This window comes from Bison bison, unplaced genomic scaffold (genome assembly GCF_000754665.1).
Source record: "Bison bison bison isolate TAMUID 2011002044 unplaced genomic scaffold, Bison_UMD1.0 scf7180017864383, whole genome shotgun sequence".
In the NCBI taxonomy this organism is placed as follows: domain Eukaryota; kingdom Metazoa; phylum Chordata; class Mammalia; order Artiodactyla; family Bovidae; genus Bison; species Bison bison.
The window spans coordinates 3,970,344-3,983,866 of record NW_011494955.1 but is presented as its reverse complement, the minus strand read 5'-3'; the positions used below and the strand labels follow the sequence as shown (position 1 = coordinate 3,983,866).

General features: G+C 37.9%; 1 protein-coding gene across 1 annotated transcript in view; it reads left to right on the top strand.

The window, feature by feature from the left end:
* FAM186A (family with sequence similarity 186, member A) overlaps positions 1–13,523 on the top strand; it is an 85,127-nt gene that overhangs the window by 67,765 nt on the left and 3,839 nt on the right. Inside the window, exons 9-11 of the mRNA XM_010858073.1 lie at positions 6,566–6,758; positions 9,158–9,309; positions 9,945–10,127. Coding sequence (XP_010856375.1) covers positions 6,566–6,758; positions 9,158–9,309; positions 9,945–10,127 — 528 coding nt within the window. The remainder of the gene's footprint in view (positions 1–6,565; positions 6,759–9,157; positions 9,310–9,944; positions 10,128–13,523) is intronic.

Sequence of the window (13,523 nt, the reverse complement as noted above, 5' to 3'; positions counted from 1 at the left end):
GTCCATCACTGACTCGATGGACATGAGTTTGAGTGAACTCCAGGAGTTGGTGATGGACAGGGAGGCCTGGCATGCTGCAGTCCATGGGGTCGCAAAGAGTCGGACATGACTGAGTGACTGAACTGAACTGAACTGACACTAAAAAAAAACATATTTTCAATATATATAAAACAGTCTATATAGGAAGAATATGCCATCTAGGATTTTCATAGCTACAGAGGATTAGTCAATGCCTGGTTTCAAGGATTCAGAGCTTCAGACAGGCTGACTTCCTTGGTAGAGACTAATGCAGCTGGTGACCTTTATTTGAAGCCAACACTCATTAGCCACTTCAAAAATCCTTTGGCTTTTCAGAATTATGCTAATTCCACTCTCCCTATGTTCTATCAATGAAACAACAAAGCTTAGATGACAGCACAACTGCTGACAACATGGTCTACGAAATATTTTTCTGAGCAGAATGTTGAGCATTCTGCTCAGAAAAAAAGATTATTTTTATAAAAGATTATTAAAATATTACTCCTCATTGACAATGTGCCTGGTCACCCAAGAGCTCTAATGAAGATGCAGAATGGTTTTATGATGTTTTCATGCCTGCCAACACAGTATTCACTCTGCAACCCACGGATCAAGGAGTAATTCTACCTTTCAAGATATTTAAGTCTTATTATACATTTCATAAGGTTATACAGTAGCTGCCATAGATAATGATTTCTTTGATGGATCTGGGCAAAGTCAATTGAAAACCTTCTGGAAAGCATTCACCTTTCTAGATACCATTAAGGTCACTCATAGGATTCGCCTGGCAGTCCAGTGGTTAAGAATCCACCTTGCAATGCAGGGGACGCAGCTTTGATCCCTGGTCAGGGAACTAAGATCCCACTGCAGAGCAACTGAGCCTGCGTATCGCCACTATTGAGCCCACGTGTCACAACTAGAGAGTCCATACACTAACAAAGATCCTGCCTGCTGCAACTAAGATTCAATGCAGCCAAAATAAATATTTTGTTTAAAAGATCATTCATGATTCATAGAAAGAAGGCAAAATATCAACATGAACCGGAGTTGAGAAGATGATTCCAGCCTTCATGGATGACTTTGAGGTGTTCAAGACTTCAGAGGAAGAAGTAACTGCAGATGTGGTGGGAATAGCAAGAGAACTAGAATTAAAAGTGGAGCCTAGTGATGTGACTGGATTGCTGGAATCTCATGATGAAACTTGAACAGATGAGGAGCTGCATTATGGATGAGCAAAGAAAGTGCTTTCCTGAGATGGAATCTATTTCTGATGAAGGTGCTGACAAGATTGCTGAAATAACAACAAAGGATGTAGAATATTACATAAACTTCATTGATAAAGTAGTAGTAGGGTTTGAGAGGACTGACTCCAATTTAAAAAAAAATTCTACTGTGGGTAAAATGCTACCAAATAGCATTGCACACTACAGAGAAATCATCCATAAAAGACATCCATAAAAGGACATCCATAAAAGGACAAGTCAATGATATGGCAAACTTCATTGTTGTCTTATGTTAAGAAATCGCCAGGGCTTCCCTGATAGTTCGGTGGTAAAGAATCCACCTGCCAATGCAAGAAACATGGGTTTGATCCTTGATCCAGTAAGTCCCACGTTCCTTGCAGCAACTAAGCCCATGCACCACAACTATTGAGCCTGTGCTCTAGAGTCTGGGAGCTGCAACTACTGAGCCCATGTGCCACAACTCCTGGAGCCCAGCACCTAGAGCCCATGCTCTGCAACAAGAGAAGCCGCTGCAGTGAGAAACCCACGCACTCCAGCTAGAGAGCAGCCCCCGTTGCTGCAACTAGAGAAAAGCCCACGCAGCAACGGAGACTCAACACGCCATAAATAAATAAATAAAATTATTTAAAAAAAGAATCACCAAAGCCAACCCAAATCTTCAGCAGCTACTACCTAATCAGTCAGCAGTCATCAGCTCTGAGGCAAAACTACTCCCAGCTCAGATGTTGGTTAGCACTCTTTAGCAATAAACTTTTTATTTATTAAAAACAGAAATATAGTTAATTCAAAATGTTGCACTAATTGTAGAGTGATTCAGTTATACATATATATATATATATATATATATTCTTTTTCAGATTCTTTTCCATTATAGGTTATTACAAGAAACTGAGTATAGTTTCCTGTGCTGTACAGGTCCTTGTTGACCTGTTTCATAAATAGTAATGTGTGTAGTTCAGTTCAGTCACTCAGTCATGTTCGAGTCTTTGTGACCCCATGAACTGCAGCACTCCAGGCTCCCCTGTCCATCACCAACTCCCAGAGCTTACTCTAACTCATGTCCATTGAGTTGGTGATGCCATCCAACCATCTCATCTTCTGTCATCTCCTTCTCCTCCTGCCTTCAATCTTTCCCAGCATCAGGGTCTTTACAAATGAGTCAGTTCTTCGCATCGGGTGGCCAAAGTATTGGAGTTTCAGCTTCAGCATCAGTCCTTCCAATAAATATTCAGGACTGATTTCCTTTAGGATGGACTGGTTGGATCTCCTTGCTGTCCAAGGGACTCTCAAGAGTCCTCCCCAACACCACAGTTCAAAAGCATCAGTTCTTTGGTGCTCAGCTTTCTTTTTAGTTCAACCCTCACATTCACACATGACTACTGGAAAAACCATAGCTCTGACTAGATGGACCTTTGTTGGCAAATGTGTATATGTGTATATATGTGTAAATGTGTATATGTTAATCCCAAACTCCTAATTTATCTCCCCCACCCCCTGGTTACCCTTTTAGTAGCCATAAGTTTATTTTCTACGTCTGTGAGTCTATTTCTATTTTGTAAATAAGTTTATTTGTATCTGTTTTCTTTTTTTGGCCTTCTCTGACTAGGAGTCAAATCCATGCCCTTTGTAGTAGAAGCACAGAATCCTAATCTCTGGACTACCAGGAAATTCCCTGTATTATTTTTTTAGATTCCAAATATAAATGATATCATATGATATTTATCTCTCTGTGTCTGACTTATTTCACTTAATATGATAATCTCTATCTAGGTCCATCCAAATGCTGCAAATGGCATTTCATTTTTTATGGCTGGGTAATATTCATATATATATGTGTATATGTATATATATACACACACACACCACATCTTTATCCATTCATCTGTTAATGAACATTTAGGTTGCTTCCGTGTCTTGGTTACTACAAACAGTGCTGCTATAAACACTGGGTGCATGTATCTTTTCAAATTAGAGTTTTCTCTGGATATATGCCCAGGAGTGGGATTGTAGGATCATGTGGTAACTCTTTCTAGTTTTTTAAGAAAACTCCATATTGTTCTCCATAATGCCTATAGCGTCTATACCAATTTACATCCCCATTGACAGTGTAGGAGGGTAGTAATAGTTTTATATCCAAATCTTAGTCATATTTTCTCTTTAATGTCAGGAAGAGCTTGGTTCAAATTTCTAGTTCTGAACGTCTCTAAGATTTTAATATGCTGACTCAAATTTGTAAAACTGATGATGTAATGATATATACTTCAAAGAATGATTGTGATGGTTAAATGAAATAATATATTTTAAACTATTAAAATGTTTTATTTAACATAAATTTTAAAATAGAAACATCTCCAGCACAATGATTGATGCATAGTAGATGCTCAGTAAATGTTAAAGCACCTTCCTTTGAATCATAATTCTATATCAAATACTATAAAATATTTATTAGAATGAGGGCAGTATTTTACCAATATAAGTACAATTTGCTAAAAGAGTGGGAACAAGCGGTAGAAAGAAATGAACAAAAGTGTTTCTAGATAGAAAATTTTAAATAATGAGACACCTCAGTGGTTGCTATTGGAGTGGGTGATTAGATATTGAATTATATTTTAAAACACATAAACAATAAAATTTCTAAGTTTGAAATGAAACTGCAAACTTTTCAAAGTAGGGACATATAATTTCAATAAGGAAAAACTATGGGAAAAGTCTAAAAGACTGTGTGAATAGAGAGAAAAATGGCAGGAAAGATTTGACGTGGAAAATAAGACTTATTGGGAAGATCTAATACATAGCATAGTGATTATAGTCAACAACACTGTATTTATGGGGACTTCCCTGGTGGTCCAGTGTTTAAGAATCCACCTTCCAATGCAGGGAACACAGGTTCAATCCCTGGTCCAGGAACTAAGATTCCACTTGCAGAGGGGAAACTAAGCCAGTGCTCCGCAACTAGAGAATCTCATGCTCTGCAACCAAGAACCCATGTACTGCAATGAAGAGCCAGTGCAGCAAAAAAAAACAAAACAAAACTATGCTTGTAGACTTCAAAGTTGCTAAGAGACCAGATCTTAATTTTTCTTATCACAGGAAAGAAATGATGATTATGTGATTAGCTAACACTACAGTGGTAATCATATTGCAGTATATAAATGTATCATCAAATCAACACATTATACACCTTAAACTTAGTTTAAATTTATATCTCAATTTTATATAAATATAAAATACCTCAATTATAAATATACACAGTCACTTATATCTCAAATACATATGAAATATGGTTATTAGAATGCTACCCAACTGGTTAATTGAGAACACCTTTATTTATAGGAATGGATGTGATAGGAATTTGGTAACGCATGGAGAAATGATGCAGGAGATGCATGTGTATGATTCCATGTGATTAAAAACACATGTAGTCACAGGGAACTATGCTTATATCTTGCAATAACCTATAACGGAAAAGAATCAGAAAGAGACTGTACATACATTTATAATATTTATACTATTTATACACATGTATATTTATAAATAACTGAATCACTTTGCTGTGACACAACATTGTAGATCAACTATACTTTTCAATAAGAAAACTGGAAAAAAAACACATGTAATAAATATGATCATAGAAGTAGAAAAATAAAAATCACCTATGGGATATGAAAAAAAATGCTAAGGCTATTGGAAAATTAATTTTAAATGAAATAACTTAGAAAGCTAATATATTTATTAAATGACCCATATATACAGTACATTCTATGCTATTAATTATAACCCATAAAGGAGACCTAAACATTATTCCCTTCCCCCCACAATCTCTCTATATATGTATATGTGTTGCACTAAGTCACTTCAGTCATTTCTGGCCTGACTCTTCCCTACCCGCCAGGCTCCTCTGTCCCTGGGATTCTCTAGGCAAGAACACCGGAGTGGGTTGCCATGCCCTCCTCCAGAGGCTCTTCCCCTCCTAGGGACTGAGCATGCATCTCCTGCAGCTCCTGCTTGCAAGCAGATTCTTTACCACTGAGCCACTGGGGAAGCCCCTCTATATATGAAAAACACATTTATTTAGAAAAACATCTTCAGTGTGTTCCCATTGCCTACCTTCCCCTAAATCCAAACTCCACAACATACCTTTTTTTTAAAGCCTTTCATAATCCAGCTGTTTCAGTCTTATCCCCCAATATGTATCCTTTCACGTATCTGCGGTTTTAAAAGTTCCATACTATTCACCACTCCCAAAATATAACTTTCATTGTTTTGCCGGTATTTATAGTATTCCCTCAATCTGGAATTCTTCATCCCCTTTTTCTCAGACTTTAGTGGCTGTAAGGTTTACCTAAGATTTTGTTTAAATACAGATCCTGAAGCCTACCACCAAGCTTTTTTATTCAAAAGGTCTGGGGAGGTACCCTGGAATCTGCATATTCAACAAGTACCACTCTCCCTCCTCCCCACAAGATGAATCAGTCCAGGTGATTAGGGTCCACACTTTGAGAAATATTGTTATTGTGGGAAGAAAGATCTGGGTTTGCTTCCCAAATCTGTTATTAATTAATTATGTGACTTTTGAAAACTTGTTCAGATTCCTTTTCCTCTCCTGTAGAATGGGGATGGCAAAAAAACTATCTAGGCCCAAATGTTGTGGCACAAAAAACAGAGAGTACTACATCCTCCATATTTAGCATTTTCCTATGGAGCCTTCTTTATTCCTCTTGTTAGAATTAATTATGTTTTCCTTTTTGCTCAAACAGATCAACTGCTATTTAGCATTTATTTCATTCTCTCTCTGACACAGTTAATTTTTATGAGTCTTCTAACCTGGCTTGTAAGTGCTTTGAAGGCAAGGACAGTCTTTTTCAAGGTATTAAATACCTTCTATATGTCTTATATATATCACTACCAAAATATTACTGTATTTTAAAAGAAGGCAATGCCAACCCACTCTAGTACTCTTGCCTGGAAAATCCCATGGACAGATTTTCCATCCTGGTAGGCTACAGTCCATGGGGTCACAAAGAGTTGGACATGACTGAGCAACTTCACTTTCTTTAAAAAATAATAAGCAATACTACTGTAACACTAAAAACTCTGTGCGGAGTTAAAAATTTGACAGTCATATAGAGTTTTGAAAGTTTAGTCATATAGGGAACTAGATGATGGTCACATTAAGCAAGCCTGCCACCCCTCTACCATCTCTGCTTACTAAGGATGAGGTGAGAATGGAAAGTAACTGAGGCCAGGTTTGCTGAGTTAGTGTCAGTAATTTTATCAACCTAATTCTTGTTAATTTTTCCAAGAAACAACATAATTAAACGATTACAAGCCATCCAGATTACTGGAAGAAGTTATGAGACCCAGAACCTCTACATAATGCTGAAGAGAATTGATGATTATCAAAAAAAGATAATGCAGATCTGGACAGAGAAGCAGAATTCTCTAGAGCAGAAACGGAATCAGTGCCTAAGGAAAATGATGTACTTATTCAGCCAGGTAATCTGTTTTCTATTTCTTCTCCCCAGTCTGTTGTAAGAAAAGTGAAAGGGGCAAGTTTTGAAAATATTAATAACAATTCCCTAGAGATACCAGGTATATTAGTTCCCTGTGCTGCTGTTAACATATTACAAATTTCATGGCTTAAAAACAACAGAAATGTATTCTCTTACATTTTGGTTCCTTCCAGATGCTCTGAGGGAGAAATTTGTTCCAAGCTTCTCTTCTAGACTCTGGTGGCTATAGACAATCCTTGGCATTCCTTGGCTTGTCGTTGCATAACTCCAGTCTCTGCCTCTGTCTTTTCCGTGGCCTTCTGCCCAGTGTGTTTTTTGTTCTTTCCTATTATAAAGCCAATGTATCATTGGATTTAGGACCCATCTGATTAAACCAGGATGATCTCATCTTGAGATCCTTAACTTAATTATATCTATTGATGGTGGTGTTTAGTTGCTCAGTCATGTCAACTCTTATGCAACCCTATGGACTATAGCTTGCCAGGCTCCTCTGTCCATGGGATTTCCCAGGAAAGCATACTGGAGTGGATGGCCATCTCTTACTCCAGGGGATCTACCCAACCCAGGGACTGAACTCACATCTCTTGCATCTCCTGCACTGGCAGGCAGATTCTTTACCACTGTGCCACCTGGAAGCCTGTAAGAATGGGAGAGACTTCCAGAAATGCTCAACTCCTTCCTAGTCAACCCACATTTACCAGCCTCTAGATATGAAAACTCTTGAAGTCATTGCTCTCCAAATGATTCTTGGTGTTTACTTCTTTCCTCAAAACTATTAGAAAGCAAGTTTTAATATCAAGCATTTACAAAAAAGGAGATAAGAGTTAATTAACTTGCTTACAGAGTACCAGGCACAGAAGATCCTGTTAAACTCTGACATTCACCCAGTGTGAATGGGCGCATTCATTCTGATAACCGTCAGTATTGCTTTTGGAAGTGATAGTGACCTTCCAAAGTTACAGAGCTGAGATTAGAGTTCTTTGCTCTGGAATTACATGCTGCCCTTACTTTCTCCAACATGCCGCTCTGGAATGTTTTTGGAGTTCTAGGAATATTTTCTATTTATACATCATTCTGTTTCACTAAAGTAATTAATTAATAAGATTAGCTTACTTACTACTCTAGAAGGTACAGAGAAACTTCTCATTATAGACATGCATGTTGTGAATTTTTTAGAAGTTACTTTTTTTTTTGGTCGTGCCACACAGCCTGCAGGATATGTTTCTCAACCAGGGATTGAACCCAGGCCTGGAATGAAAGCCTAGAATTCTAACCACTAGGCAATCAGGGAACTCTCCAGAAATTACATTATAAGTTACAATATATAAATATTAAAATTCTCTCACCTTAAAAATGAATATTTTTGACAATTGTGGGTTTGGAAAGTATGACCAATGTAGATGGAGTAAGTGAATTGGCAACGTCATGAGCTGTCTAACAGGAATGATGATGTCTAGGGCATTTCAAAAGATGATTAAAGGTCTGGGGTCAGAAAAGCTAGAATCTAGATAATGAAGTAGGTATGAAGGTATTAAGAAAGGAGAGGGAAAAACAAAAGGAATAAAAGGGTAGAAATGCATAAATACCTTACACTGAATCAGAATGGTGGTCAAGAAGTTGGTTCTGCTACCAGATTGGCTTTACTACATACTAGCTAAGAGACCTTGGGCAAGCCACTTAAATTTTCTGAGCTTCATATTCCCATATGTAAGGCAAGGATAATAATAGCACCTATCTCATAAGACTGTAAATATTAAATGAAAGTGAAGTTGCTCAGTCGTGTCCGACTCTTTTCAACCCTATGGACTGTAGCCCCACAGGCTTCTCCGTCCATGGGATTTTCCAGGTAAGAATACTGGAGTGGGTTGTCACTTCCTTCCCCAGGGGATCTTCCTGACCCAGGGATTGAACTCAGGTCTCCCACACTGCAGGCAAGTTAACATATAGAAAGATCTGACAGTTAATGTTAGCTATCATTACATTTGCACAGTGCTTCTTCACAATTTGTGAAGTTTTCCAAACATATTATACAACTCTCACAACAACCTTGTATTATTATTCTTGTTTTAGAAATGAGAAGAAAGAAGTGCTGATAAAATCGGCAACTAACCCAAAGTCACAAAGCTAGGAAATGAGAGAACTAAAACTAGAACTTAAAGCAGGACCAGGGTCTTTATATATTAATAGCCACTAACTCTGAAACTGTGTGTTGGAGGTGGGTACAGATTGAGGAGTGGTTGGAGGAAGGGAGAAAAGGCGTGGAGAAAGAGAATTTGGAAGAGGAAATATGTCATAGTTTAGCTAGGGCCAGATCAGAAGATCATCCTAAAGACTTCAGCCCTTTCTTTTCATGATTTCCTTTTTCTGACTTATTTATTTTAGCTTCAAGAGACATATAAATTGAATCTCGATCAACCTATCCCTTTGGTCATTGAAAAAAAGCAAAAACCTGCCTCTACCAAATCTGTTCAACAGCCATGCCCAAAGCTACTGAAAGAAGACAACAGGGAGTATAACATTCTCAATAAATTTAGGTGTGTGGTAGGAAAGAGTTACGTTAAACTTTCTTTGGATAATAAATGGAACCTAATACTTTTTTTTCTGCCCAAGAGATTCCCCTTCTCCACAATTATGATACGGTGCAATGGATAATGGTGGTGCAAGTATTAATCTTCTTAGCTAGTCTGCAAAAGGCTTATTTCTACTTAAAAATTTAACATCTAGTTTTGAGTTCCTTTTAAAAATGAAGTTGATTCTTCGTTAGTAAGAAACAAATTATTTCAATATACACAATAAAGAAACTTAGAAACATTTTCTTAAAAAAAAAAAGGTAGAAACTTTGGGAAAGAAAAAGATTGTTGTGGAGGTAGGGCAATAGCCTGAATATGGAATGTATACTCTATGAAGCTAAGAAAGTTGTTTAAAATGTATTAGTAGATAAAGTCATGGAAAGGCAACTTTCAAGGAAAAAAAAAGCTATTTCTGCAGATTCTACTATTATAATCCATCTCTTAGTTGAAGTGATCATAAGTAAAGTTCCTCAGTGCCAGGGGGAGCTCTATAGGACAGGGTGGTGGTGAAGAGAAGGAAGGATAGTAGGAATTACATCTTGAATGACTTTGGAGCTCAGGAGAGTTTGACGCTTAAGGAGTGCTCTCTGATTCTCTAGAAAAGACGACCAACTGCAAGCCATCTGGAATGCAGATCTATCCACTTCGAGTTACCCAATAACAGAGAAGACATCAATGCATCCATTCTGGGCCCAGCTGGGTGGGTACCCAGATATTCCTATGCTGCTTCAGTTAGATGTTCAGTCAGCCTTCATAAGATCTCTTACATGTATTCAATCAAGGTAAGTTAAGGACTGGGAGAACTCTGATAATTGAGCCTTTGGTCACATACCTTTTGTTTCCTTAACTTGACTTACAGCACCAGGGAGTTACCAAAAGTAGGTTCTTGGTGTGACATCAAACTCACACCAGTTATAAAAAAGTACCCATAAATTCAGCCTTAGTCTTTTGGTGGTTCTTTTCATGGGCCTATTGGAATAATATAAACAAACAGGCAAAAAACAGTTATAATATGGCAAAACTTAATCTAACACTAGAAAGGTCCATTTTTGAATTCCACTTAGGGATTTATTACTGAAAATACCAGAAAGACCACTGTAAAATGCTTTGCTCACTTCATGCTTCAGCAACATGACCTTAAATTCAATTGTCATATCTAGGCCCAATCTGAAGTAAATTCAGGGCTTATATCCCAGGATACACTGAAGACACTTGGAAACAATAGGTAAGGTGGTCATGTGGTTCCATGTTTCCAAATTCTGTTAAACCAGATTTTAACCTATCATTGGAAATCATCCCGTGGAACTAAAGAGTTTTAGAGTCTGCATTAGCTCTTTCAGGAAAGAGAATTATTTAATGTTCTAAACTAAGAATTTAGAAAACTGAACTTTGTAACCTGAAAGAATTTGTGGCAGCAGTCTCATTTATTCTGGTGAAATCCAAGTCCTGGGGTAAGAAGAAACAGCATTAACTCATAAGTTTGTTTATTTATGTTTATTTACTTATTTTCATGATACCATGAAATAAGACACTTAAAATTTTACTATAATAAAGTAAAATAATAGCAAAAATATTATGTAATCTTGTTGCTGCTGTTCAGTCACTAAGTTGTGTCTGACTCTTTGCAACCTCACAGACTGTAGCACACCAGTCTCCTCTGTCCTCCTATCTCCTGGAGTTTGCTCAAATTCATGTCCATTGAGTTGGTGATGCTCTCTAACCATCTCATCCTCTGCTGCCTCCTCTGCCTTTTGCCTTCAATCTTTCCCAGAATCAGGGTCTTTTCCAATGAGTTGGCTCTTTGCATCAGGTAGTCAAAGTATTGGAGCTTCAACTTCAGCATCAGTCCTTCCAATGAATATTCAGGGTTGATCTCCTTTAAGATTGACTGGTTTGATTTCCTTGAAGTCCGAGGGACCCTCAAGAGTCTTCTCCAGCACTACAATTTGAAAGCATCAGTTCTTCGGTGCTCAGCCTTCTTTATGGTCCAACTCTCACATCTATATATGATTACTGGAAAAATAATAGCTTTGACTATACACATCTTTGTTGGCAGTGATGCGTCTGCTTTTTTAATACACTGCACCTAGATTTGTCATAGTTTTCCTTCCATGGAGCAAGTGTCTTTTAACTTCATGTCTGCAGTCACCATCCACAGTGATTTTGGGGCCCAAGTAAATAAAATCTGTCACTGTTTCCACTTTTTCTCCTTCTATTTACCATGAAGGGACAGAATCAGATGCCGTGATCTTAGTTTTTTGAATGTTGAATTTCAAATCATCTTTTTCAGTCTCCTCTTTCACCCACATCAAGAAGCTCTTTAGTTTTTCTTCACTTTCTGCCAGTAGAGGGGTATCATCTATGTATCTGAGGTTGTTGATAACTTCTCCTGGCAATCTTGATTCCAGTCTGTGAGTCATCCACCCCAGCATTTCACATGATCTACTCTGCATAATTCTGTATGTAAGTTAAATAAGCAAGGTGACAATATACAGCCTTGTCATACTCTTTTCCCAATTTTGAACCAGCCCATTGCTCCATGTCTGGGTTTGTTATTTCTTGACCCACATATAGGTTTCTGAGGAGACAAATAAGGTGGTCTGTTATTCCCATCTCTTTGGAAATTTTCCAGTTTGTTGTGATCCACACAGTCAAAGACTTTTATGTAGTCAATGAAGCAGAAGCAGATGTTTTTCTGGAATTCTTTTGCTTTCTCTATGATCCAATGAATGTTAGTAATTTGATCTCTGGTTGCTCTGCTTTTTCTAATCTCAGCTTGTACATCTGGAAGTTCTGGGTTCACGCCCTGCTGAAGCCTAGCTTGAAGTATTTTGAGCATAGTCTCACTAGTATCTTGTAATTAACACTATCCTTGCACCTACCATGTATTTTAATTACCTTATTACTTACCTTCCCTGATTTTAGACAATATATTTTAGGGAGGTTAGCTGCCTATTGTGTTCAACTGCTTCTGTTTTTGCTCTGCCTGCTTTACTTTCAAAAATATTTACTACTTACTATGTGCCAGGTACTGGGAGAAGACAATGGCACCCACTCCAGTACTCTTGCCTGGAAAATCCCATGGGCGGAGGAGCCTGGTAGGCTGCAGTCCATGGGGTCTCTAGGAGTCGGGCACGACTGAGCAACTTCACTTTCACTTTTCACTTTCATGCACTGGAGAAGGAAATGGCAACCCACTCCAGTGTTCTTACCTGGAGAATCCCAGGGACGGGGAAGCCTGGTGGGCTGCCGTCTGTGGGGTCGCACAGAGTGGGACACGACTGACGCGACTTAGCAGCAGAAGCAGCAGCATGTGCCAGGTACTATAAATGAGGCACTGAGATACAATATGTGAGACAGTTTAAAGAGACCATGGATGCCAGGCAGAAGGAACAATATGTGAAAAAATTCAGGACCAATAACATATTGCCTCTTTTACTTGATCTCATAAATTTTTTAAATTAAAAATATATACAAACAGAAACCTCCCTATTCCCCCAGTACCCTTTCTTCCTGTTTCCAATAGGGGTGACTGGGATTAAAATTTCTCTTCCCGCCTTGATGTGTTATGTGATGCTTAGAGCTAGTGTCATCTTTGGCAACCCTGAGGTGATAACCATGGGACCAAAAAGACAACACACCAAGAATTATAGAGGAGGAAGATAAGTAAAACCCTATCTTTGAGGACATTAAGTTACTAGAACAGCCCTGAGTACACCTGCCTCTGGCCTTTTTGTTAGGTGAGCAATGAATAACTCTTTCGTTTCAACCATCCTTAGTCAGGGATTCTGTTACTTACAGCTCAAAAACATTACTGACTTAATTAGTTTTTATTTTTTCCCCCTGAGGAAAGCTTTTCCTGATCTTCCCTATTGCCATTATGTGCCATTTCCCCAAATTCCATAATATCCTAAGCTTATTACTCTATCATGTGTTTACCACATGTATTATAATAATCTGTTTATGCGTCTGTCTCTTTGTATCCCAAGAGGTCTGACATTTTGACCCATTAGAAATATTCAAAAAAGTTCAATGTTGAATGAATGAATACATACATGTTTCTGTCTCCAAAGAGGTAACAGTCAAAGTAGAGGATGATAAGATACTGACGAATTACAAAAGATAACAACTATCAAAAGAACAATGTTTTTTTTATTTTAAGAAGTTTTCACATGTAT